This window comes from Hyaena hyaena, unplaced genomic scaffold (assembly GCF_003009895.1).
Source record: "Hyaena hyaena isolate Hyena2069 unplaced genomic scaffold, ASM300989v1 scaffold_68, whole genome shotgun sequence".
NCBI lineage: Eukaryota > Metazoa > Chordata > Mammalia > Carnivora > Hyaenidae > Hyaena > Hyaena hyaena.
In genome coordinates, this window is record NW_024080700.1 from 380,065 (window position 1) to 407,751 (window position 27,687).

Sequence of the window (27,687 nt, forward strand, 5' to 3'; positions counted from 1 at the left end):
TGTACAGTGGGTGGAATGTTTTGATTTTCTTCTCTTTTTTGAGAGAGAGGGAGAGAAAGAGAAAGCTGGGGGGTGAAGGTGGGGGCAGGGAGAGAAAGAAAAAGAATCCCAAGCAGGGATCCCAGCACTGTCAATGCAGAGAACAAAACGGGGCTCAATCCCATGAACTGAGCCAAAATCAAGTTAGACACTTAACCAACTGATTGGGCCATCCACGTACCCCAGATGGTTTGAATTTTAAGTAAAAATGCATATGACTTGGTCTTTTGGGAATCAAAATCTTGGCCTTAACATCTTTGTAATCCAAGATCACATATTAAAAATACCACTTGATTTTTTTTTTTTTTAAAGCACTTAAAATGATTTTTTATTTTAGCACGAGCGAAGGAGAGGGGCAGAGGGAGAGACAGAGAGAATCTTAGGCAGGCTTCATGCTCAGAATGGAGTCCTATGTGGGGCTCAATCCTTCCACTCTGTGATCACGACCTGAGCTGAAGTCAGAAGTTGGATGCTCAACTGACTGAGCCCCAAAATACCACTTTAGTTTTAGAAGAAAAAAGTTGCTTCTAATGAAGTGCAGCATGCATGGTATCACAGAATGAATATTCCATTCACCTAGCAGCTATAAAACACACCTTCTGATCCTACGACTCTACGATAACTTATGTGTGACATTTGTCTTTTTTCTTTGCAAACTTGATTTTCGTAAACAAAAACCCAACAACTGTATTTTTAATAACATGGTATTGTTTTTATATAATTTTTTTAAGGTTTTATTTATTTTTGTGTGTGTGTGAGAGAGAGAGACAGGCAGACAGCGTGAGCGGGAGAGGGACAGAAAGAGAGGGAGACACAGAATCCAAAGACAGGCTCCAGGTCTGAACTGTCAGCACAGAGCCCGACGTGGGTCTTAAACCCACACTGTGAGATCATGACCTGAGCCGAAGCTGGTTGCTTAACTGACTGAGCCATCCAGGTACCCCTGTTTGTCTGTATATACTGAGGGTTGTTAAGATTGAATGTAAAAGCAGTTGAAAAATTATATTGTAGAAATAAGTGTAAATGATAAGGGAGCTTCTTAAAATTCTGCATATTCTAGTTTGTAAAACAAAATGTTAAATTTGTGCTTTTTTTTTTGGCTGTTGAATATGTCTTCCATCTTTTAGATTGATGTAACAGTACCAGATAAGTCAGTGGGTTCGTTAACCATGATCTAGTCTCCTGACTCCTTTGGCTTTTTTTTTCTTTTTGTTATTTATTGCATTTGCATACTATTTACATTTTGCCTCTAATGCTCTTTCCTCCAGCTCTGTGTGTGGTTGTTGTCACCTCAGTTTATATGTTAAATCTTTAGAGAAGGCCTTTCTGAGGCACCACTCCCCCCTCCTATTAATATCAGATCACCTTGTTTTTTTTAAATCTCTTTAATCTTTATTCATTGAGAGAGAGAGAGAGAAAATATGAGTGGGGGAGGGGTAGACAGAGAGGCAGACACAGAATTCAAAGCAGGTTCTAGTCTCTGACCTGTCAGCACAGAGCCAGACGTGGGGCTCAAACCCACTAACCACAAGATCATGACCTGAGTGGAAGTCAGATGCTTAACTGATTGAGTCACCCAGGTGCCCTTCACATCACGCAGAACACTTAATGTTACCAGACAATTTCATACTTTTTCCCTCTGTGAAAATGTACTTTATGAGAACTACAGAAACTGTCGGTCTCCTTTCCTGCTATATTTGCTGTACCTTGAATTGCATCTAGCACGTATTCAGATTTTTTTTTTTAAGCCAGGTGTTCTTGATCATCTGAGTGAGAGGTCCGTTTGGTTGGAGCATAGATCATTTTATTCCTAATTATTTTTAGAATTGGCCCTTTAAGGTAATGCTTTCTGCATTCCAGGGGATAGGAACAAATAATCTCTGCCTTTATAGAACTTACAGAATTTTAAGAACCCACAGAACCAGTATATTGTGAATATGGTCACAATAGTTTTTAGACATGTGAAGTTCTTCTCGACTATTTGATTTTATTGATTTTAACTTGAAGATCTCTGTGGGACAGTGTAAAAATTAGTCTTATTTAGCTTCTTTTTTTTTCTGGCTGGGGAAAACTGAAACTGAAATAAGCTAACTCAGCCAGCTACCACATAATTATGATACAATACAAAGAGCATAGGCTTTGGAGTTGGACTATGAATCCAAACTTACCAACTCCTTGACTACACGAATTGATGCTCAAGTTGTCTGATTTAAGTGTTCAACTGTTCATATATAAAATTGCAGTAAATTTTGGCAGAGTTGTTGAAGATTAAACCAAGGGAGCTCAGTACTGTACTTAGCCTAAAGTGTGTTATTTATAATATTCTTAAAAAGCATTTAGTAAGATAATAATTACTCTGTACTTAAAATGCACTAAGCTCTTTTCTAGACTAGCTGCGAAGAGGTAAGCCTAACTACACAAATTCCCTCTTCTCATGCAACTTAATGTCTAGTGAGGGACATAGAAAATAAACATAAATTATCAGGTGATTTTAAGTGCTATGGTGAAAAGTAATGCAGCGTGAAGGGGAGATGGTGAGGCAAGTCATGTAGTTATGAAACTGATAGAACAGTCTGTGTTAGCACTCTGAAGCTTTTTTTGTTTTAATTTTTTTTTTAATGTTTTGTTTATTTCTAGGAGAGAGAGGCAGCGTGAGCAGGGGAGTGTCAGAGAGAGAGGGAGCCACAGACTCTGAAACAGGCTCCAGGCTCTGAGCTGGCAGTCAGCACAGAGCCGGATGCGGGGCTCGAAACCATGAACCGTGAGATCATGACCTAAGTGAAAGTCGGACGCTTAACCGACTAAGCCACCCAGGGGCCCCAGCACTCTGAAGCTTTCTAATTAGAACAGCAGTAACATTGGTAAATTTGAGAAACAGCAAGAAACTAACAGAGCCCAGGGGCAGCATCTAAATAAAGTACTGAGGTCAGATTGTTTTTTGTTTTTTTTTTAGGACCTTGCCTTGTATGCTATCATAATGAGTTACAGTTGTGTTAGATTTTGGGTTAGGTATTTAGGGTACAAATAATACACAATAAAAGTGATACTCTCATAACTCCAGTTTGTTACAAAATTGTTGCCTTACCACTAAAAAAAAAAAAAAAAAACCATTTAGTATTCTCATTACGTGTCATTTATGCTACTTGGTTTTTTGGCTTAGATATTGACCAAAGTGCACACAGTTATATATATATAGACTAATTAATTAGTTCTTCTGGTTTTTTTTCCTGCCAGTGACTGTAGGAAACATTTTAAAAAACCTTTAATTATAAGAGACTCATACCTCTATATCATTAATTCCAGTAACTTTTTTCTTTTTTTTCTCAGTAACTCTTACTCAACATGAAAAATTAATGTTAACTTGGGATTTGCCTAGAGACATTTTTAGTACTTTTAAAGATAATTATCCATGTTTGAGAGAGAGAGCATGAGTGAGGGAGGGTCGGAGAGAGAGGAGGGACAGAGGATCTGAAGTGAGCTTTGCTCTGACAGCAGCGATGAAGGGCTCGAACTCACGAACTATGAGATCATGACCTGAGCTAATGTTGTACAGTCAACGGACTGAGCCACTCAGGTGCCCCAGTTTTTTTAATCCTCCTTAATGTTGACTATAAATTCATATTTTTGGTCTTTTTAGATTGTGAATCGGCACGGTCCTGAGGCAGACAGGCATTTATTACGCTGCCTATTTTCGCATGTGGATTTCAGTGGCGATGGTAAAAGCAGTGGCAAAGATTTTCATCAGGTATTGGGGCTTACAGAGCTCATGTTTACTTAGATCTGATTGTTCAAGAAATTGCATTTTGGGCATAGTGTATGTATCAAATGGCTTACACAGATCATCCAGAGGTAATCTTAGCTGAATGGCTAAAAGGTTTTGGGACTTGTCCTTTTTTTGTCCTTCCCTTCTCCTGCCTGACTACAGACCTTGACAGCTACCTAGTTCAGACTTAGATTGCTGGGTATCAGTCCTGCCTGAAGGAAGCAGAAGTGAGGGGGAAATCCTGGTTGACAAGTAAGGCCAAGAGAGGGGCTGTCTTCTTCTAGATTGACTTTCTTTGGCTTGATTTTCAATCTGGAAATAGTCTGTCATGATGTTATTCCTTATAGATATCTTGTCATTGGACTCTATTATGTAAAAGTGTTCGTTTAACACTTGTTGCTTATAGACTCTATGGGTTTAAATGTGATTTTAAAGAGCTGATTTGATAATTTGGAAACAATATCCAATATTGGATTACACTTCAGTATTCTGGGCACCTCTGCATCTGTTTGTGAAGAAGATGAATGTTAATGCTAATGACAATTCACCTTTTATTTTTAAAGACTCAGTTTCTGATTCAGGAGTGTGCGTCGCTGATTACAAAGCCAAATTTTATCTCGACGCTGTCCTATGCCATTGATAATCCATTGCACTATCAGAAGGTTGGTATTTTTATCTTTAGTAGTCTTACGAATGTGACTTTCTGAAAAGACCTTAAATCTTGATCTAATAATGACATGTTTTAATTTAAAAATTTCAGTAGTTACTATAGGGTTTTTTAGCTTTCTAACAAAATCAAGACTGTTAGAAACTTAACTAAAACCAGATCATGCAAAGACTTGTTTGTCATTCCATAGTTCTAGGACATGGTGTATTGTTTATAGCAACATTACAGATTCGGGTGAATAGATACTTTTATAAAACTTACTGAAAATCGTAAGTTTGTCTTGTTTTTAAATTCTTTCTTTGAAATAAATTTATGTTTGGTTTGTTTCAGAGTTTAAAGCCTGCACCCCACTTATTTGCCCAGCTGAGTAAAGTTCTCAAATTAAGCAAAGTACAAGAGGTAAGTGATTTAAGAAGAGATACACGCACAGTTGGAATTCAGAACAGCTACTCGACTCTTTGGTCACTTTAACCCTTCTTGTTTCAGGTAATTTTTGGCCTTGCCCTATTGAATTCTTCCAGTTCAGATCTTAGAGGTTTCGGTGAGTTGTTTTTTTCTTAAAGATCCTGTAGTGAAGTTATTTCTCTAAAATCCATGAGTTTTTGAATCTTGAGGCACTAAGATTTAGAGAGTAAGATAACTTCAGATTATTTTCTTTTGGCCTCTTGTATGAATGTATGTATGTATGCATAGTAAAAAACCTAATAAAATATAAAACTTACCTCATAAGCATTTATTTTTAGTTTTTAAAAATTTTTAAATAAAAAAATGTTTATTTTGAGAGAGAATATGAGTGGGGGTGGGGGTAGAGAGAGAGAATCCCAAGTAGGCTCCATGCTGTCCTTGCAGAGCCTGATTTGGGACTCCATCTCACAACTGCGAGATCACGACTTGAGCCAATATCAAGAGTTGGGTGCTTAACTGACTGAACCACCCAGGCACCCCCTCCTTCATAATTTTAAATGTATTTTGAATGTATAATTCAGTAATATTAACTATATTCACGTATGTTGTGTAACATATGTCTGGAACTTCTTTGTTTTGCAAAACTGAAACACTACCCACTAAACAACTCCCATCTCCCCCTCCCACCAGCCCTCAGCAGTTAGTCTCTTATTTTACACTTGCCACGTAGAGCTGTGAAAATATTAGAGGATGAAGGGTGAGTTGGTGAATAAGAATGATAGTCATCTGTATTCTGATGTAGCTTTTTATCCACTGTGGTGCTAAAGTAACTTGTGATTTTTGCTTTACCTGACTTCTAGCTGCCCAGTTTATCAAACAGAAGCTTCCTGATCTTCTGCGTTCATATATTGACGCAGACGTCAGTGGAAATCAAGAAGGTGGCTTCCAAGATATAGCAATAGAGGTCCTACATCTCCTCCTCTCTCATCTCCTCTTCGGTCAGAAGGGAGCCTTTGGAGTTGGACAGGAACAAATAGACGCTTTTCTTAAGACCCTGCGCAGAGGTAAAGGAGTATCTGTTGCCTATAAAAGATGATTTCATGACAAAAGGATTTTAGAATATAAATGAAGACCATGATTTATCTTTCTATAAATTGGTAATTTTTTAAGGAAGTATTTTGTAATTTTAAATATAAAAGTTAAAAAAGCCTCATGGAAAAGGTATAAAAGGAACATAACTTTAATAATCTTGTTATATAGATATAATTTCAGTTAAGACTTGGTGTTTCCATGTAATCTGATTTCTCTCTTAGGGTGGTGGAGAGTATACTGTTGTGACATGTTCTTTTTAGTTAAAAAAATTGGATATTGATATACCCACTTTGTCTATTTGGCTATTTGAATTTCTATGCTAAGAGAACTCTTGTTTCTGTTGTTGCTATTCTTTTCTCATATGTTTCCTATAGAGATAGATATAAGTAGTCTTTTTGAAATAGATCTTTTTTTAAAATATGTTTTTAAAAGTTTATTTATTTAATTTTGAGACAGGGGGGTGGCAGAGAGAATCCCAAGCAGTCTTCACACTATCATTGTGAAACCCGATGTGGGGCTCAAACTCAATGAGATCCCAACTCTTAACCGACTGAGCCACCCAAGCATCCCTAAAACAAATCTTTGATTATAAACCAATCGCTGTCCATTTCCACTGTTACTTTGCTTTGTAATGTTTAAATACCTTAATTTTAAACTGTGTTAATTTACTTAGTGATAGGACATTTTCTTATCAGTGAAACAAATACACAATGATATTTTCGTTGTCTCTGATGGTTTCTTTGTATGGGAACTGATGGTTAATCCTGTCAAATTTTAACATAAAATTTAGGTTTTCAATTGGTCACTAGATATTGGGATCCTCGTATAGAAACTTAGAAATATACTTGAGCGATTCTTGTGATGAGAAAACATTCAAATTTTGGAGTTAATGTTAAAGTCGTAACTTGGCCTAGCTGGATTGGAGAAAAGTGAATAACCTTTGAATATGAATTTGTGGAAGATACAGCTTTGGGGCCTTTTAAGGACTGTAAATGAGGATAATTTGTTTTTAATCAGTATAACAATTGTAATCTTTTCCTCTTTCAGATTTTCCCCAGGAACGCTGTCCCGTGGTGCTTGCACCACTTTTATACCCTGAAAAACGGGACATTCTAATGGACAGGATCCTGCCTGATTCCGGAGGGGTAGCTAAAACCATGATGGAGAGTTCCTTAGCTGATTTCATGCAGGAAGTAGGCTATGGCTTTTGTGCAAGGTTGGTAGTAAGATACACTAAATTTCTGTTGACTCCTGTGTCAAATATGATGGAATTCTTTAAGGCAAGTTCCTGAGATTACTTAATCTGTTATCTTTGTCTCTTAAGAATTTTGCTTCCAAATTTAATCTACATACAGGCATACCTCATTTTTCTGTGCTTCACTTTATTGTGCTTCACAGATCCTGCACCTTTTTCTTTTTCTTTTTTCTTTCTTTCTTTTTTTTTTTTTAAACAAACTGAAGGTTTGTGGCAACAAACAACCTGTGTTGAGAAGTCTGTCCAGTACCATTTTTCCAATAACATGTGCTTACTTTGTCTCTGTCACATTTTGATAATTCTTACAGTATTTCAAGCTTTTTCATGCTCTATTTGTTAGGGTTCTCTATGATCAGTGATTACAACTCACTGAAGCGCAGGTAATGGTTAGCAATTTTTAGCAAAAAGTGTTTTTTGATTAAGGTTTGTATATTTTGTTTAGACCTAATGCTGTTCCATACTTGATAGACTACAATAGAGTGTAAACATAACTTATTTACGTTGGGAAATAAAAAATTTCATTTGGTTTTATTGCGGTGGCCTAGAACTGAGCCTCCAAAATCTCTGAGGTAGTTTTGGTGACAAAATCACCTAGTTTTGGTGACAGCTGTAAATATCATGGTAGCTCAATTTCTGTTTCTTTCTCTACCTCTAGTTTCTCAAATTTAGAAATCATAGGTTCCTAGTCTAGTTGCCAGGATAGACATTTTTAGCTTCTGGGGAAGATAGAGCAGCATTGAGACAGGTGTTTATGGAAATTGTATCCTTTCCTACCTCATGTGTTTAACCTTCTCTTACCTCCCTGCACCTTCATATTCCCACTGTACCTTCCTTTTCTACAACCTTCCTTTTTCTCTGCTGCCTCTTGAATGTTTTTCTCACTTGCTAGGGACACCAAAGGAAATAGTTTCACCCTTTTGGTAGCACTTAGGACTGTGATGAAGTGGATTGTCACTATTTTCCTGAGAATTAATTAATGATATTAATGTGCATTGCTTTGACTTTAAATGTAGCTTTTAATGTTTATGTTTTTTAATTTAATGTTTGTTTCTTTTTGAGAGAGAGTGTGAAGGGGTGGGGAGGGACAGAGGATCTGAAGCAAGCTCTGTGCTAATAGCAGTGAGCCCTATGCAGGGTTTGAACTAATGAATCGTGAGATCATGACCTGAACCAAAGTTGGACGCTCTACTGACTGAGCCACCCTTTTGCCCCAGCTTTTAATGGTTTTAAAACTCTTCGTACAAACCAAATTTCCTGTTATTTTAAAAAATTTTTTTGTGTGTATACATGTGTGCCTGGCATAAAACTTGTTTAGTTAAACTTCAGGGTGTAAAGTAGCAAAGTTAAGGTGCATTTTCAAGGCTGTGTTCATATCAGAATAATCAAACTCCCCTTGAGTGTCAGCATTTTATTGTATTTTAAAATTTTATTTATTTAAGTAATCTCTACACCTAACATGGGGCTCAAGCTTATGACCCTGAGATTAAGAGTCCTATGCTTTCCTGAAGGAGCCAGCTAGGTCCCCTGAGTATCAGTATTTTATTTTTATTTATTTTTTAAAGTTTGTTTATTTTGAGAGAGGCCATGCAAGTTGGGGAGGGGGAGAGAGAATCCCGGCAGGCCCTGCACCATCAGCACAGAGCCTGATGTGGGTGGCTTGAACCCATGAACCATGAGGTCATGACCTAAGCCGAAACCAAGAATTGGGTGCTTGATCAGCTGAGCCACCCAGGCGTCCCTCTTCCCCTGATCTTTTAAATTTTTGCTATTTTCCTTTTTCTCTCTAGTTTTATTGAGAAATCGTTGATATCCATCACTGTACAAGTTTAAGCATATAGCATGCTGGTGTGATTTACATGTATCATGAAATGATTGCTATGATAGATTCAGCTCATAGCCATCTTCTAATACAGATAAGCAAAAAGGAAAGAAAGGTTTCCCATTTTCTTTCTTTCTTTTAATGTTTTATTTATTTCTGAGAGAGGGAGAGAGAGAGCGCGCGAGCACGAGCAGGGGAGGGTTACAGAGAGGGAGACACAGAATTTAAAGACAGGCTGCAGGCTCTGAGCTGGGTGTCAGCACAGAGCCTGACGCAGGGCTCAAACCCATGAACCGCCACCCAGGTGCAGTGGGTTTCCCATTTTCTTAGTTAAGTAGGTGGTTTTTATATTCCTAGCTATATAAAAATAACATGGAATGAAGCTGATGTTAGTAAAAGTCTAAGGATTTTACTTAAGGCTTATAATAGCATTTCTAATTTTTGGTATTAAGGGTGGGAGTGTTTATTTTCTGAAACTGAAGTTTATTTTCTGTTTCAGTATTGAAGAATGTCGCAATATAATCATGCAATTTGGTGTCCGGGAGGTCACAGCTGCCCAGGTTGCCAGGGTTTTGGGAATGATGGCTCGAACTCATTCAGGATTGACAGATGGAATTCCATTACAGGTAAGTGTAGAAATCAGCTATTTTATAATGTGAATTAATATCCCACCCTCTTTATTTTATTTATTAAATTAAAGTATGATTTAAATTATAGTATGATTGTAGTATAGCATTAAATTATTAGTATGATTGATTGATCTACCTTCCAGAGCTGAACACAAAGTAGTTGGTTTTGTTTAATTCAAATTTTACTTGTACAGAGTATCTCTGCTCCTGGCAGTGGGATCTGGAGTGATGGAAAAGATAAAAGTGACGGAGCACAGGCACACACATGGAATGTAGAAGTCTTGATTGATGTTCTCAAAGAACTGGTGAGTACATGTAATCATGATTTTACATTCATGATGTTAATATGATACAGCCTACGAAAGCAAATTTTAACAAAAGTCTGCTGAATATGCAGTAGTGTTTGGGGGTTCCTGACTTCATTGGCTCCAAAGCAATGAAGTGTCCAAGATGATTCTGTACTGGAGATAGTTCATAATCAAATACCAGTTTTGTTCATTAGGAGTTGTTGCTCTGCAGTTCTAAGTGAAACTGCTGAGGTGATTTGGTGGAGCCCTGGTGTGGTTATTTTGGAGGGACAGATTTATTGCAGAGTAATGATTGTATAAAGAATTACTGAGAGAGGAGGCCTTCTGAATATTTTCTGGAAAGTGCAACAGAAATTCTGCTAACTTTTTTTTTTTTAAATAGTTTATTGTCATGTTGGTTTCCATATAATCTGCTGTCTTCTATGGTGGGTAAGGATATCAAAAATCCATACTTCTCTTACTACTCTCACTTCTAGAATATCCGCAAACTAAATAATTGGCCCCCAGATAAAATACCTTTCCTAAAATGTTAAAATGCTTGAATAAATTATTTAAAAGCTTTGAGGTTTTAAAAGGGAGTAATGAAATTCAGTCATTAGGAGAATAGTGGAGTCAAGGTGTAATGTCATTAGTCTCATTCATAAAATGACAAGGAGCAAAATATAACATTAAAGACGACACATACCTATTTATAACATTTTTTTTCCTCAGGTTATTTATCCTTCCTAATTCTCAGTTTTAGTTTATTATGTTTGTAACTTATAGATGGAGTTGGGTTATAGTTGTCTCTATTACCTTACTATTAACAGTATCATGGGTCTTTAAATTTTTCTTTTTTTTTTCTTTTTTTTAATTTTTTTATTTTTTTATTTTTTTATTTTATTTATTTTTTTTTCTTTCTTTAAATTTTTCTTTTTTTCTTTTTTTTTTTTTTTAAATTCTTTTTAATGTTTTTTATTTATTTCTAGGAGAGAGAGAGAGAGACAGCGTGAGCAGGGGAGGGTCAGAGAGAGAGGGAGTCACAGACTGAAACAGGCTCCAGGCTCTGAGCTGGCAGTCAGCACAGAGCCCGACGCGGGGCTCGAACCCACGAACCGCGAGATCATGACCTAAGTGAAAGTCGGACGCTTAACCGACTAAGCCACCCAGGCGCCCCAAATTTTTCTTAATAGTAGGTGGAGTTATAGTGTTCAGACCTATTCTCCTTTAGTAATAGGATAAAATAATGTTTGATCATGGCAGAAAATTTGGAAAATGAAAAGCAAAATAAAGCCATAGTTTCATCACTTATGGATAAACCAGTTGTTTTTATCCTGTGGTTGTCATGCAAAAGTGAAAACAGCCTTTTATTCAATAGTTTCATTATTGTACTTTATTGCCTTAGTGAAAATAATTTCTCTTTAAAAATTGCAGACAAGGACAGTATTTTTATGGATCTGAACCTATTTTCTGTTTTCAGAGATTGTAAAAGACTATAAAATGGAGTGCCCTACACTGTGGGTTTGAACACTTGAGTTAGTAACCCCTTTCTTCCTTCCTTTTTCTTCTCGTATTTTAGAGTTTTCTGTACACACACAAAAAATGTACTTTAAAAATTTTTTTAAATGTTTATTTTTGAGAGAGAGAGCAGAGAAAGAGAGAATCAGAAACAGGCTCCGGGCTTTCAGGGTAAACCTGATGTGGGGCTTGACCTCAAAAACTGTGAGATCATGACCTGAGACGAAGTTGGATGCTTAACTAACTAAGCCTCCCAGATGCCCATTCTGTACATTTTTGGACACAGCAGAAAACCATTTCAGATACGTTTGGGGTCAATGATTTTTGTCTCCATTGCTCACCAAAGATGAGAGGAAGAAACCACAGGGGATTCTTAGTGTTTTAACAAATCAGCCTGTGGTTTTACCAAACTCACCTTTGTGATAATGCTATCAATAGTATGTTAATGGTTCTGTTCTGTCACAGTCATTGAGGCAAATTTTAGAAAGGAAAAAACAGTCTTATGTTCTCAGTGCTCTTGTTGGCTTGGAGTGAATATTTAAGTTGAAGTTTGTTTGTACCGTTGCTTTTTTCTTCTTAAGTTTATTTATTTAGGGAGAAAAAAATGAGTGAGTTCGGGGAGAGAGAGAGGAAAGAGAGAATCCCAAGTAGTCTTTGTACTGTTGGTGCACAGCTGGATGCAAGGTTTAATACCATGCACCGTGAGATCATGACCTGAGCTGAAGTCAAGATTTGGACCCTAAACCGACTGAGCCACCCACACACCCCTGTGCATTGCTTTGTAAAAAGCAAGCATTAATGTCTTCATGACTTGAAAGGGGTCACCTTAGAACAAAACTAAACTGGCCATGATGTTTTAAGTAGATTAAATTCAAAGTGTGGACAGCCTTTTTCTTTTTAAGCATGAAATAAAGTTAGTGCACTTTGTGCAGGGTGGTAAATTGTCTTCTATAAATACGTGAACTTTGCTTTGTGTTTTCTTGAGTCTCATACTGCTTTTTTTTTTTTTTTTTTTTTTAATATTTTTATTCATTTCTAGGACAGAGAGAGACAGCGTGAGCAGGGGAGGGTCAGTGAGAGAGGGAGATACAGACTCTGAAATTGGCTCCAGGCTCTGAGCTGGCAGTCAGCACAGAGCCCGACGCGGGGCTGGAACCCACGAACCGCAAGATCATGACCTAAGCGAAAGTCGGACGCTTAACTGACTAAGCCACCCAGGTGCCCCTCATACTGCTTTTTTGAGTGCCTTTTCATATTACATTTTTTTCAATGGAATATTCAATCATTTTGACATAAAGAATTTAGACCACTTTTCCTGATGCCTATAATTGGTATACTTTCTGGGGAGATCTTTAGTTAATTAAGAATGGTATTTGGGGGGTGCCTGGGTAGCTCAGTGGTGGCTCAGTCGGGTAAGCGTCTGACTCTTCATCTTGGCTCAGGTTGTGATGTTAATGGTTTGTGAGATTGAGCCAGGTGGGCCCTGTGCTGATGGCACAGAGCCTGCTTGGGTCTCTCTCTCTCTCTCTCTCTCTCTCTCTCTCTCTCTGCCCCTCCCCAGCTGGCAGTGTTTCTCTTTGTCTCTCAAAGAACAAAGAAACTTAAAAAAGGGAAAAAAAACCCAACCCTTTTAAAAAAGAATGGTATTTGGGATCATTGATTTACCTTTGCTACTTTGTTCCAAGTTAGTAGAATCTTGGCTTAAAGACAAAGACTCATTGATTGAAGAGTTTTGCCAGACTGGGATGGAAGTATTGTTGGACTAAGTATGGGAAGAGAGAGTCCCTTTTATATACTCCCATAGTCAGAAATATGTCTTGAACCAAAAGGTTGGAGTGCCTTACTAGTAGAGCCAGTTTAATTTGAATATTATTTGTTTCTAAGTCTCTAGAAACGTCAGATTATGATAATTTGATATAATTACAACATTTTAATTTCAGATTTAATTTGGCTCTTTGGATAAAGCATAAAAATATTTACACTTTTTGTTCATTAACTTTTCAAATGTTTTTCTGTTTTAGAACCCGAGTTTGAATTTCAAGGAAGTAACTTATGAACTGGACCATCCTGGATTTCAAATTCGTGATAGTAAAGGACTTCATAATGTGGTTTATGGCATTCAGAGGGGTCTAGGAATGGAAGTGTTCCCAGTTGACCTCATATATAGACCTTGGAAACATGCGGAAGGCCAGGTGAGCAAATGGTGTTTAGCTGTGGAAGAGGAAGCAAATAAAGACTTACTCTTTATGTAGTGCCATCTGTCCATTGATTAAAACATTTTTTTAAAGTAGAATTTGTCTTGTGCAGTTTAGAATAGCAGAGACTCCATTAATTTTCAAGATTATTATCATAGTTTAGTACTAATCAGACTCGAAGTGAAGCAAACTGTTTTCCCATATGTTTGTTTCCAACACCATTTTATCTCATACCATTATTCTGTTTGAATTGTCTGTGGCTTTGAAAGAGCAGAAAATTGTTTTAAAGGAAAATTGTCATTCTAGTAACCTTAAGATTGAGATTAGCCAAATGAGAATGTTTCAGATTTTCATAGCATTAGCAGTCATTTATGGTAGTTAAGTATTTTTTTTTCTTGTTCCAGCTCTCTTTTATTCAGCATTCCCTTATAAATCCAGAGATCTTCTGTTTTGCTGACTATCCCTGTCATACGGTTGCCACTGATATTCTGAAAGCACCACCAGAGGATGACAATCGGGAAATTGCCACCTGGTAAACACTCTCCTCTAGCTTTTCTTGAAAGGATAACTTGTACTTTTTTGCAATAGAAAGTTAATAGGGAGCAACTATGTAGTTAAAATGTTTTTACTGAAACAGGATTTTTAGTGAGTCAACTTGCTTTAAATCTTTAGAGAGATATTAGTGGATAAAAGTCTAATTTTAGTCCCATTATCACTAGATAGTAACTTTTTTTCTCTGTAAGGTCTGCTACTGGGTATTCTCTGAAATTGTCAAATATTGGAAAAGAGGTTTGTACTTTTCCTTTAGATTAGATCCTTTTCTTCTGCCTACAGATTTACTTGCTTTCTTTCCTTTGTAAGTAGCTCAAGATGGCCAACCCATCCATTCTAATCCTTTCAGCTAAATTACCTAGTTTATTTGAGTTCCAATTCCTAATTTCTGAGGGAGAATCAGACTCTGGCCCAGTACGTTTCTCCTGGAACTCAAGTCACTCCTCTCTAGGAATGTGAGGTAAGGATGGTGAAAGTACTTCCATTACTGTTGAAATACACACACTCACATGTTCACACACGCTCAACAGAGGGGCATGAGCTTGATTGCTCCCCAAAGGTAACAACTTTATGTTTCTTCTTTCTCATACCTGTAGTTTTCTGAGACCCTTTTCTGATACAGAAGAGATGATTGTCTGCAGTTTGAGGGCTGTGGGTAGGATTTTTAGGGCAGTTTAAAGCCCTTTGGATATTTCTAGATCTTCTAAAGCCAAAAGATGGTAGACTTTTCCTATGAAGGTTTAGTTAACATCTGCCTTTTCTGGCCATATGGTCTCCTTAGCAAGTACTTAAACTCTTTTATTGTAGCAAAATATAAATACAGGTGTAGCTCTCTCAAGAAAATATTTAGTGAAATAGTCAGTAGGTGAGGTTGGTCTGTGGCTGTAGTTTGCTGATCCCTGTTCTGAGAGATTGGCCCCAAGGAGTAGTTTGTCCTAAAATGTGTCCTTGGGTGCCTGGGTAGCTCAGTTGGTTGAGCATACAACCCTTTATTTTGGCTTGGATCATGATCTCATTGTTTTTGAGTTTGAGCCCTGTATTGGGCTCTGTGCTGAATGTGTAGAGCCTGGTTGGATTCTCTCTTTCTCTCAAAAATAATATGTCTTTAAAAAAAAAAAAAAAAAGAAAAGAAAAGAAAGTGTATACTTTTCCCAGGTGCTAGCAACATTGGATCTGCAAGCTTGATTGATTTTTTTTTTTTCCTGTGAAGTCTAATGTGTATAGCAGTATTTATTTTATAAATCCAAAATTTCATACTACATTTAACAGTTACTTAACGTAGCTGTACATTCAAGTCTGTCTCAAGAATGTCTTTTAACAGCTTGTATGATTAAGAGTTCAGACAAGGTTAATATGGTTTCTTTTATTCTGTAAGTTTTCCCTTTCAGATCCTCACTTGAGTGTTTGACTTGAGCTCAGGTCATGATCTCACAGTTTGTGAGTTTGAGCCCCCCACATTGGGCTCACTGCTGTCAGCTCAGAGGCTGCGTTTGGATCCTCTGCCTCCCCCTGCTCTCAAAAATAAAACATGAAAAATAAATATAACTTTTGCCATGGATTTGATGAATAATGAGATCATTTCTCCTTTAGATTGCCCCATGGTATGGGGTATATGTTTCCTCTTGGCATTTAGTTTGATCTCTATCCCCATAGTTTTCATGCACTACGAGTACAGTAAGATTTTGAGGTTTGATTAAATTCAACCACATTCAGCTTCTTGGGGCTAGAATAATGCATATGGGATACTGTGGACTTCTGAACTTGGTTGATATCAGGTGGCACTTAAGTTATACCCTTTCATTATCAAAGTAAACATCCAGCCTGTATTTCTGTGTAAAATTTTTCTGTGTATAAATTAGGTCGATGTTTATATTTTTGATTTTTGACTATTACTGAACTGTATGATGTTTGTTTCTATTTTTTTACACTAATTACAAAAATCTTTGATGGTATCTCCTTGCTAAGAAGGATCCATGATTATATAAGTGGTCTGTAGTGCCCTTTCCATCACTTACTGTCAACTTGGGCTGTCTCTGAAATTAGAGTGATATACTAGTATATAATTTTAATATGAACACCAGTTTAAATATTTTTCAAATATGGATAGATGACACCTCAGTTTTGTCATGGTAGTTGGTATCACTTACTTGGAAAGTGGATTTTTGTATACTTAATGTTTTCATTGACAGAGTATCTTACTTTCATTCTTGTTAGGAAGAGCTTGGATTTGATTGAATCTCTTCTGAGGCTTGCAGAGGTGGGGCAATATGAGCAAGTCAAACAGCTCTTCAGCTTCCCTATTAAACACTGTCCAGACATGCTGGTATTGGCCTTACTACAGATCAACACCTCTTGGCACACCTTGCGCCATGAGCTCATCTCCACTCTGATGCCAATTTTCCTCGGAAACCATCCTAACTCTGCTATTATTTTGCACTATGCGTGGCATGGCCAGGTAAGATATGAATATTTCTTTGTCTTAATGTTTGACATTTTGTAGAAGGTGTTCAACTAAATTGTCAGTTTTGAATATGACACTTTGGAACAGTCACACATTCATGAAGCCTATTTTATCTTTTAGCATCATGTGGGTTTTAAAGTATAAAACTTCAAAGAGTAAGAAGGCAGTAAAAAAAAAAAAATCAGTATCATGAAGGCTCCATACTACTGGGGCAACACTATTCTTTTGAGCTTAACTATTTATCATGGAACTAGAAGGTACTTCTGTCACTTTTTAACAGTAAATGGGAGAAGATCACATCAAATTAATTGACATTAGTTTCTCTTTCATCCAAACCCAGCCTTTAAATTTTATTTTAGTTTCTGCTGAAATAGCTTTTAAGCCCTTTGCTTTCCCTACCTAATTTTGTAGAATATATGTAACATGTAAATATTTTCTTGCCTGTTGAATTTCCACCTCCCCCTGCCACCCACTAGCCTGTTGTTTTAATAATGACAAATGCAGAAATGGAGGGAAAAAAAGGCAGTCATCAACCCCTTTATATCAAGTTCCTTTTCTGGCTATTGTTTTTTTCGTTCACCATTTTTATTCTCTGTGAAGTTTATGTTATATATAAGTGCTTTTAAAACATTATATAAATGAAAAATGTTAGCTTTAGTTCCATGCTGTTCCAGTCAGCCCTCCATTTCTAGACACTCAACTTACATGGTAAACTTACAGTTTACAGAATATTTAGCAGCCAAGTAACCAAAGTTTGCTGCCCAGACATTTTTAGGTCTTTCTCACCACAGCTATGAGGTACAGATGGCAAATGGAAAGGAGCTGCATCTCCTCATTCTGTTGAATACTTGTTTCACTTGGACTTTCTGTTGTCCCAGGACAGTTACTGGAAAGTGATTTAGATAACAGTGCTAGTAATTGCCTTGCCATTGCTTCCATGGGAACTGATTACTAGATTATGACTGTTGGTTTCTGTCATTCAGCTACAAGCCATTAGATCAGTTCTCAAAGTCAGGATGTTTTCTGGAAAAAAAGGAAATTGAATAATTACCCAAGAAAAGGAGCATTCGCATTTTTGAAAACAGCTAGATTTATAATGTACAAGTACCATTCCCAGAAATACTGGTAGAACATTACGCTGTGCCACATGAGAAATGATCACCTAGAACTATTTTTTTTTAAATCTATAAACTAGTAATTTATAACTTAGTAAGGAATTAAGCAAATTTCACGTACCCTCATGTTCACGTCTAATCTGAAAATGTATTGGCCTATGTTTTATAGGACAGGTACATTTATTGAATGACTGTATGACCCAGGGGTTAGGGACAGGTTTTCATTTGGAAGGTGTGGCGATAACTTGACTTTCTTATAAAGAATGTTACTGCAATCACTGCTTGAGCCTTGAACTGATAACACCTCAATTTTATGTAAATATAACAAGTAAAATTAGCTGGGCATTTATAGTAGTTCCTGTGAAAATGTTTAGCATTATTGATATGTAACCCACGTTTTCTTAGGGACAGTCTCCCTCAATCCGCCAACTTATCATGCATGCAATGGCAGAATGGTACATGCGAGGGGAGCAGTATGACCAGGCCAAATTGTCTCGAATACTTGATGTGGCCCAGGACTTGAAGGTGAGCTTGGAGGGACAGACACTTTTATTTATTAATGATAAGTAACATTTTTTATGTTTAGATACCTTAAGGATAATGCAAATGTAACTAACTCTTAGCTAGATTATGTTGAGCTTTACAATATTGCCTTATAAAGTAGAAAGGGATTGAAAGGAGAATGGTTTTAGAAATGTAAAAAGTGTTTTCAATGTTTACATTTGATTGAATTTTGTTTGGTCTTTTATGATAGTCGCAAGGCTATTTTAAAGCAAGTGACAATTGGCCTCAGATGTAATCTGTGAGATATAATTTGTGGAGAAACTGGTTGGGTTTTACCTCCTTTGTAGATTTCATTAGCATTAATGGAATCTTTTGACAAATAGTCTCTGACTCTTGATGTCTTTGACCAGTAGGTGCATAGTACTGATATTGCAGTCGTGGTTAGGTTAGTATAAGCCCTAGTTTAGATTTTTTAAGATGGAGTAAGGATACTTTTTCATGCATTGTATCTTGCTCTGATTTAAGTTTAGTTATTTTAAGAAGCACAGGGTCAGTTTATTTTGAAGGTCAAGTCATGTGTCCACCTTTGAAATGTGATCTTAATTTAAGTAAGAACTAAATCTCCATTGAATTGTAGTCAGCTTTTTAAAAAAATACGACCAAGGAAATATTAGGAATGTTATATTTAGACTTGTTTGTAAAAATAAAAGCAGGAAACAAAATAGGACAGAGTGATAGAAAGACACTTAATTGTATGACTTACAGTTTCTGATATTCTTTTGCTTTAGGCCTTGTCTATGCTGCTAAATGGTACTCCATTTGCCTTTGTTATTGACCTTGCTGCACTTGCTTCACGTCGTGAATACCTCAAACTTGACAAGTGGCTCACAGATAAAATTCGAGAGCATGGAGTAAGCAAGATTTGTCCCATTTGTTAACTGCTCTTAAATTTTGAGGGCTAAAATAGCTAAATAAACAACCTTTTTAAATGGCAATGAAAATGTTATCATATTGTGGATTTTAGTCATACTGTCTTTAATAGTCTTTAATCTGAAAGCAATTATCTTAAATCTGAAGGCAATTAAGATCAATTTCAGATACACGAAGAAACTTTATATTTTCCAGGAGCCTTTTATCCAGGCATGTATGACTTTTTTAAAGAGACGGTGCCCTTCTATTTTGGGTGGACTTGCCCCAGAGAAAGATCAGCCCAAAAGTGCTCAACTGCCTCCAGAAACTCTGGCAACAATGTTGGCCTGTTTACAAGCTTGTGCAGGGTAAGAAAAGCATGCTTAAATATGACTATTTAGTATTGGAATTAGATTATATGAATAATTTGTTTTGGGGAAAGAAGGGTTAAGTGTAAGTGACAGGGGTTTAGATAATCCAGTGGTTTTTGTCTAGAGTACTATATTAAAAATACATATTCTTTCCATTTGAATGGATTTTTTTGTGTGTGTATGATGTGAGGTGGGGTCCAGATTCAATGTTTTGCATATGGAAGTTCAGTTGTCCCAACACCATTTGAAAAGACTGGTCTTTATCCTTTAAGTGGTCTTTTGAAAAATAAGTTGCCCATAATGTATGGGTTTTATATCTGGATTCTTCGTTCTATATATGTCTATCCTTATGCCAGTACCACACAGTCTTAATACTACAGCTTTTCAGTGAGATTTGAAATTGGGAAATATGAGTCCTCCAAACTGTGTGTGTGTGTGTGTGTGTGTGTGTGTGTGTGTGTGTGTGTGTGTGTATGTGTGTTTAAGTATTGTTTTGGCTGCTCTGAGTCCCTTGCATTCCCATGTAAATTTTAGGATCAGCTTGTTTTGCAAAGTTGTGAAGAAGCCCACTGGGATTATGTTGAATCTTTACGTCGTTTTGGGGGAATATTGCCATCTTAAAATACTAAGTTTTCCGATTCATGAATCTGGGATGTTTTTCTGTTTAGGTCTTCAGTTTGTTTCAGAAATGTTTTCATTTTCAGTGTACAAGTCTTACACTTTTTTTGTTGCATTTATTGTTAAATATTTTGTACAAGTCATGTCATATGCAAATAGAGGTTTATGTCTTCCTTTCCCATCTTTTTCTTTCTTATTTTCTATAGTGTAAACCTGCAGACTAATGTTGAATAGAAATGGCAGCAGTTCTTTAAATCTTCTGTAGAATTTAGCATTGAATCCATCTGGTGCTAGGCTTTTTCTTGTGGATAGTTTTTAATTACTAATTCAGTATCTTGTTATGTGTCCATGCAGATTTTCTTTTTTAACTCGAATCAGTTTTGGCAGTTTGTCTTTCTATGAATTTGTCCATTTCACATAGGTTATCTAATTTGTTGGTATATTGTTCTTATATACTGTATCCTTACAGTCTTCATTTCTCTAAGGTTGGTGGTAGTAGTAATCCTGTCTTTCATTTCCTGGTTTTAGTAATTTGAATCTCTTTTGCCTTCTTCCTTTCCTCACTTAACACCCCTTTCTTGTCATTTTGGGTAAATGTGTGTCTATCCTGTTGAACTTTTCAAAGAAGCAACTTTAGGTTTTGTTTTCCTCTTGTTTTTCTGTTCTCCATTTCATTTATTTCAGCTCTCAACTTTTTTTCCTTCTTATTTTGAGTTTAGTTTGAACATTTTAAACCTGATTAAGATGGAAAGTTTGGTTTTTTATTTGAGATTGTTCTTGTTTAATTGGGGTGTTTATTGCTTTGAATTTTCACCTATGAATGCATTAAGTTTGGTATTATGTGTTTTCATTTTCATCTGAAAGTATTTTATAGTTTCCTGTGACCCATAAGAATATGTTTAATTTTCCCATGTTTGGGAATTACATGGTTTTCTTTTGTTACTGATTTTTTTTAAGTTTGTTTTTATTTATTTTGAGAGATAGAGAGCAGGCGGGTAAGGGGCAGAGAGAGGGAGGCAGAGTTGCACGTGGGGCTCGAACTCACGAACTGTGAGATCATGACCTGAGCTGAAATCAAGAGTCAGACGCTGAACCAACTGAGCCACCAAGGCACCCCTTCTTTTGTACTGATTTTTAATTTTATTCAGTTGTGGGTGGAGAATATACTTTATATGATTTTAGTCTCTTAAAAATATTTTTTTATAGTTTATTTTTGAGACAGAGAGAGACAGAGCATGAGTGGGGGAGGGGCGGAGAGAGAGGGAGACACAGAATCCGAAACAGGCTCCAGGCTATGAGCTGTCAGCACAGACTGTGATGTGGGGCTGGAACCCACGAAATGTGAGATCTGACCTGAGCCAAAGTCGGATGCTTAACCAACTGAGCCACCCAGGCGCCCCTAGTCTCTTAAAATTTACTTGGACTTACTGTAAGGTCTGTCCTGTAGAATTTTCCATTTGCTCTGGGGGATATGTGTACTCTGCTGTTAAGAGTGTTACAGGTCTGTTAGGACTAGTTGGTTCTGTAGTGTTGTTGAAGTCTTCTTCCTTTTTTAAGTGCTCTATTGTTCTATCCGTTAATTTCTAAAATGACATATAATTGATGTTGTGTTTTTGTATGTGTTGATGTGATACATTTATATATTGCAATATATAGTTACCATAGTAGTATGGCAAGATCTATTCTCTTTGCAACTTTGAAGTGTATAATATAGTATTGCTGACTATTAAGTATTGAAAGTGGGGTAGAGAAGCTTCAAACTATTTTTGAGTTGTCTGTTTTCCCTTCAGTTTCCCCTTCATGTGTTTGGGGACTCTGGGTTTTTTTTTTTAATCTTTTATTTATTTTCTGAGAGAGAGAGAGAGAGACAGACAGCGTGAGCAGGGGAAGGTCAGAGAGAGAGAGAGGGAAATACAGAATCTGAAACAGGCTCCAGGCTCTGAGCTAGCTGTCAGCATAGAGCCTGACGCAGGGCTCGAACCCGTGAACCATGAGATCATGACCTGACCAAAGTTGAACACTTAACTGACTGAGTCACTCAGCTGCCTCTTTCGTGTATCATCTTAATTCCCTTGTTTCTTTGAGTTTATGGCTTTGAGTTCTTTTTTTTCTTTGTAGTTACTTACAAAGATTAACATTTTAGGGGTGCCTGGGTGGCTTAGTCGATTGAGCATCCAACTTGGATCAGGTCATGATCTCATGGTTTGTGAATTCAAAGTCCTACATCAGGCTTGCTCCTGTCAGTACAAAGCCCACTTTGGATCCTCTGTCCTCCTCTCTCTTTGCCCATCCACTGCTTGTGTGCTCTTTCTCTCATGTAAATAAACATTTAAAAAATTAATTTTTTAACTTAAAACAATCTAATTCTGATTAATACCGACTGAAGTTCAATAGAATGCAAAAATTTACTCATAAAGCTGTGTTCCCTTTCTCCTTCATTGGGCTGTTGTATTCAGATTACACCTGTATCTTGTGTGCCCATGAAAAGATAGATAACTATTTCATGTGCTAATCATTCTTTAAATCAAGTAGGAGGTAGGTTTGTGGCAAGCTATGGACACTAGTCTCTCTTCCACAGGATGAGGGTTGTTAAAGTTGTCAAGAACAAAGCTTGCATTTGAAGTTTAGAAGAAGATGAGAGGGTAAAATTGATTAATGTGCTCAAAAACACTTGGTAATTGAGGATAAAAATCAGTAGCACATACCCAAATATAGGATGATAGGTCATGTAACCGACAGATATCATTTGTCCGGTTCCTTATGTTGGTATATAAGGAGATATGATAGTTTGTAAAGCTTATGCTCATGAACTCCCAAAGTATGGTGCAAAGGTTGTCCTGACAATTCTGCTGCAGCATATTCTACTGGCCTGCTGCTGTCTCACAGGTTTTTCAGTAGGGTTGGCATGGACAAGATCTGTGAAGGCTAAGTGGAGGTGACTGGAGAGGAATTCAACACTGACGATGTACCTGGTACCTTCACCTGCTATTTGAATGTAGGACTTGTCAGAACTACCGCTGGAAATAAAGTTTTTGAGACCCTCAAGGGAGCTGTGGATGGAGGCTTGTCTATACACTGGTTACAATTTGGAAAGCAAGAAATTCAATGCAGAAGTACATTGGGAAGCACATCATGGGTCAGAATGTTGCGGAATATATGTGTTACCTAATGGAAGAAGATGAAGATGCTTAGAAGAAACAATTCACTGAATACATAAAGAACAAAGTAACTGTAGACATGTGGAGATATATAAGAAAGCTCAAGCTGCTTTACAAAAGAATCCAGTCTATGAGAAGAAGCCTAAGAAAGAAAATGAAAGGAAGAGGTGAAACTGTCCCAAAATGTCTCTTGCCCAGGAGAATGTAAGCATTTGTAGAGCTCAGGATTGGGACACTGAGAGCTAATAAACAAAACCACAATTTCTCTGAAGATTTTTCAGATAAAGACAATAAACTTATTCACCAAGTCAAAAAAAAAATCAAGATAAAAAGATTATAAATTTAAAAAACCCTCATAATGTGTTTTATATTTACCTATGTCAATTTACTGGTGCTTATTTTTTTCATGTGAATTTAGATATTGTTCAGTGTCCTTTCATTTTAGCCTGGAGGTGTCCCTTTATTTTAGTATATGTGCTGCCGAAGCGAGCACAAGGAGGTGTCCCTTTATTATTTCTTATTCACCAAGAAAGAATTCCCTCAGTTTTGATTTATCTAGGAATGTCTTAATTTTTCCTTTGTATTTGGAGGATAGTTTTGTAATCTAGGAATCTTTTATCTTAAAAAAAAAAAAAATCTTTTTTTAAGGGGCACCTGGATGACTCAGTTAAGCGTCTGACTTCGGCTCATGGCATGATCTCATGGTCTGTGACAGTTCAGAGCCTGGAGCCTGCTTTGGATTCTGTGGTCCCCCCTACCTCCTGCTCATGCTCTGTCTCACTCTGTCTCTCAAAAATAAATATTTAAAAAATTTTAATAAAATTTTTATTTTTAATTTTCATTTAATTTGGAGAAAGCATGAGCAGCAGGAGGGGCAGAGAAAGGGAGACACAGAATCTAAAGCAGGCTCTGGGCTCTGAGCTGTCAGCACAAAGCTGGATGAGGAGCTTGAACTCTGTGAGCCTTGAGATAGGACCTGAGCTGAAGCTGGGACACCTAACCCACTGAGCCACCCATATGCCCCTGTAATCTAGGAAACCTTATTGATACTCCTTTTCCTTCAGTTCTCTGAAAATGTCATCCTGCTCCTTTCTGGTTTCCATAATATCTGATGGGTCATCAGCTGTTAATTGTTTTTGAAGCTCCCTTGTATGTGCTAAGTTACTTTCCTTTCTGTTAAGATACTTTGATTGTCTGGATGCCCAGGTGCCTCAGTCATTTAAGCACCTGATTCTTGGTTTCAACTCAGTCATGATCTCAGGGTTTTTGAGTTTGAACCCTGCGTTGGGCTCTGAGTTGATTGGATATGTGCATGTTCTCTCTCTCTCTCTGAAAAAAAACTTAAAAAAAAAAAAAAAAAAAAGATACTCTTACTGTCTTTTTTCTTTCTTTCTTTTTCTTTCTTTCTTTCTTTCTTTTTTTCTTTCTTTCTTTTTCTTTCTTTCTATATATATATATATTTAATATTCATTTATTTTTGAGAGACAGAAACAGAATGTGAGCAGGGGAGGGGCAGGGAGAGAGGGAGACATAGAAACCGAAGCAGGCTCCAGGCTCTGAGCTGTCGGCACAGACTCTGATGCGGGGCACGAACCCACAAACCATGAGATCATGACCTAAGGCGAAGTAGACGCTTAACCAACTGAGCCATCCAGGCTCCCCTTTTCTTTTTTCTTTCAACAGTTTGATTATGTTGTTTCTAGGTTTGGATTTTTTTATGCCTATATTACTTGGAATTTGTTGAGCTTCTTGGATATGTAGATTAATAGTTTTCATCAAATTCAGGATGTTTTCAGCTGTTACTTTAAAAAAAATACTTTCTGCCCCCTTTCCATTTCATCTATCCGGTGTGACTCCCATTTATTTATGTTGGTAAATTTGGTAGTGTTCCACCTGCATCTCAGTTTATTTTTCTTCCTTTTTTCTTTCATTTTTTTCAGGCTAGGTAATCTTAAGTTATTTTCAAATTCATATTCTCTTTTGTCTGCTTGAATCTAGTGATGTTTTGGGAAACTGGTGAAGCTTTCAGTTATGTATTTTTTTAACTTTAAAAGATACAGTTAGGGGCGCCTGGGTGGCTTAGTCGGTTAAGCGTCCGACTTTCGCTTAGGTCATGATCTCGCGGTTCGTGGGTTCGAGCCCCGCATCGGGCTCTGTGCTGACTGCCAGCTCAGAGCCTGGAGCCTGTTTCAGAGTCTGTGTCTCTCTCTCTGACCCTCCCCAGCTCACGCTGTCTCTCTCTCTCTCTCTCTCTCTCTCTCTCATAGAAATAAATTAAAAAAATATTAAAAAAAAAAATAAAAGATACAGTTATTTTTTTAAAGTTTATTTTTTTAAACCAATCTCTATACACAGTGTGTGGGGCTCTAACTCCTGACCCCAAGAAAAGGACCGTCAGCCATCCCAAAAAATATTATTTCTTACAAATACCTCAAGAGGAAAAGGCTATTTGTAGTTGGCCTGCTCTATTTTTAGGGACTTTATTTTAAAGATTTTATTTTATTTTATTTTTAAAAATTTTTTAAAAATGTTTTATTTATTTCTAGGAGAGAGAGAGAGACAGCGTGAGCAGGGGAGGGTCAGAGAGAGAGGGAGTCACAGACTGAAACAGGCTCCAAGCTCTGAGCTGGCAGTCAGCACAGAGCCCAACGCGGGGCTCGAACCCATGAACCGTGAGATCATGACCTAAGCGAAAGTCGGACGCTTAACTGACTAAGCCACCCAGGCGCCCCTAAAGATTTTATTTTTAAGCAATTTGTATACCCAGTTTGATTTTGCGGCATGTCTTGTAAAATATGGTTGAAAACTGGTAAGTTTAAATAATGGGGCAGTTCTTGAAGTTAGGCTCTGAAGCAGGCTATACAGGCTCTGAGGTGTCAGCACAGAACCCTGTGGAGGACTTGAACTCATGAACTGTGAGATCATGTCCTGAGCTGAAGTTGGACACTTACCAAGTGAGCCACCCTGGCATCTCAAGCATTTTATTTTTAAGTAATCTCTGTACCCACCATGGGTCTCAAACTCACAACCCTGAGATCAGGAGTCTCATGCTTTACCAACTGACCAGTGAGGCACCCTTATAGTAGTCTTTTTTTTTTTAATCATGTTTGGCCACTGAAGTCTCTCTTTGGGTAACCTTGTGGTCAGCTACGCCAATCACTTGACAATTTGACAATAGCCTTTACTTTCTCCTTAGAGCCTAAAGGCCAACTTGAGGTGAGCTCTTGGTCCTTTTTAGGTCTTTAATGGGCATATACAGATTTAGGTATTGGCAGAACTCTACACATGTCTGAGGATTTCTTGATTACTTGGGAAAATGAGAGTTTTTCAGAGTTCTATCCATGAGAATCTGATTCCCAAATTTTCCTTTTAAGCTTTTTGGTTAACCTATTGTTTGCTCAGACTGTGATCTTCTTTCCCAGGGAGCCAGAAAATTAAAACAGTTAACTTTAAATGTTTTCTACAAATACCACTATTTGGAGCTGGCCAGCTATTAGGTCAGATAAAGATAATCTTGCCATTGGTGGTCTCATAGCGAATCTTACAGTGAAATAATGGCAGTTCTCTAAGAATGAGGCTTTGAAGATGCCTCAAGCTGCTTCTGAACCCTCTCCTGTGGCTGTCAGGCTGCTGGTTTTCTCTGAGTTTGTGAGCTATTAGTTCTCAAGGCAGTGGGATAAAGTGGGAATAAAGATGGAAGAAAGTTTACTTTTATTACCAAGGTTTTCTTTCTAGAGTAAAAATTCCTGGATTGTTGTAAGCCTTTAGTCTCCAACATTTTGATAAAGTTGATTCTGACAATATTTTCCACTTTTCTAGTTAGTTTTATGGGGGAGAGAATATATGGATATCTTTACTACACCATTTTTGCTTATGTACTATGTATTTTTTTGTATGTGTGAATTCTGAAGTGTAATAAACAGGTATGAGTCTACTCTCCAACTTAAACTGTAACATTTTTGAAGCTACCTTTCTTTGTTTTCCTCTCCAATCCTGTTTTCTTATCTCTCCCACAAAGATCTTGAATTTTATTTTGCCTTACTTTTTAAAAAAATTACATGCATATGTATGCCCCCAACCCGGTGTTCTCAATCAATTAATATTTTGCTCCCTTAAAGTCCTAAGACAATATTATTGATTGTTTTAACCAGAGAGAAGTGTGCTATTGGCATCTAGTGGGTAAAGGCCAGGGATACTGGTAAACATTTTACAGTGAACAATAGAACCAACACAACAAAGTGCAAAGTGCTAATAGTACACCATTTGAAAAACCCTGCTAAGTTCTTCATGTGCTAAAATTTAAAGTTTGAGAGTTTTGACTCTCACATTT

The 27,687-nt window shown here is 37.1% G+C and overlaps 1 protein-coding gene and 1 pseudogene across 6 annotated transcripts in view; both read left to right on the top strand.

Moving 5' to 3' along the window:
* Positions 1–27,687, top strand: part of CNOT1 (CCR4-NOT transcription complex subunit 1) — a 106,161-nt gene that overhangs the window by 40,718 nt on the left and 37,756 nt on the right. For all 6 annotated transcript variants that reach the window (XM_039232616.1, XM_039232619.1, XM_039232617.1 and 3 more), the window contains exons 3-16: positions 3,677–3,784; positions 4,366–4,464; positions 4,800–4,868; positions 4,956–5,010; positions 5,735–5,938; positions 7,014–7,182; positions 9,540–9,666; positions 9,864–9,974; positions 13,496–13,666; positions 14,074–14,201; positions 16,436–16,676; positions 18,203–18,322; positions 19,090–19,212; positions 19,427–19,578. In XM_039232616.1, coding sequence (XP_039088547.1) covers positions 3,677–3,784; positions 4,366–4,464; positions 4,800–4,868; positions 4,956–5,010; positions 5,735–5,938; positions 7,014–7,182; positions 9,540–9,666; positions 9,864–9,974; positions 13,496–13,666; positions 14,074–14,201; positions 16,436–16,676; positions 18,203–18,322; positions 19,090–19,212; positions 19,427–19,578 — 1,877 coding nt within the window. The remainder of the gene's footprint in view (positions 1–3,676; positions 3,785–4,365; positions 4,465–4,799; positions 4,869–4,955; positions 5,011–5,734; positions 5,939–7,013; positions 7,183–9,539; positions 9,667–9,863; positions 9,975–13,495; positions 13,667–14,073; positions 14,202–16,435; positions 16,677–18,202; positions 18,323–19,089; positions 19,213–19,426; positions 19,579–27,687) is intronic.
* On the top strand, positions 22,770–23,603 carry LOC120232117 (annotated as a pseudogene).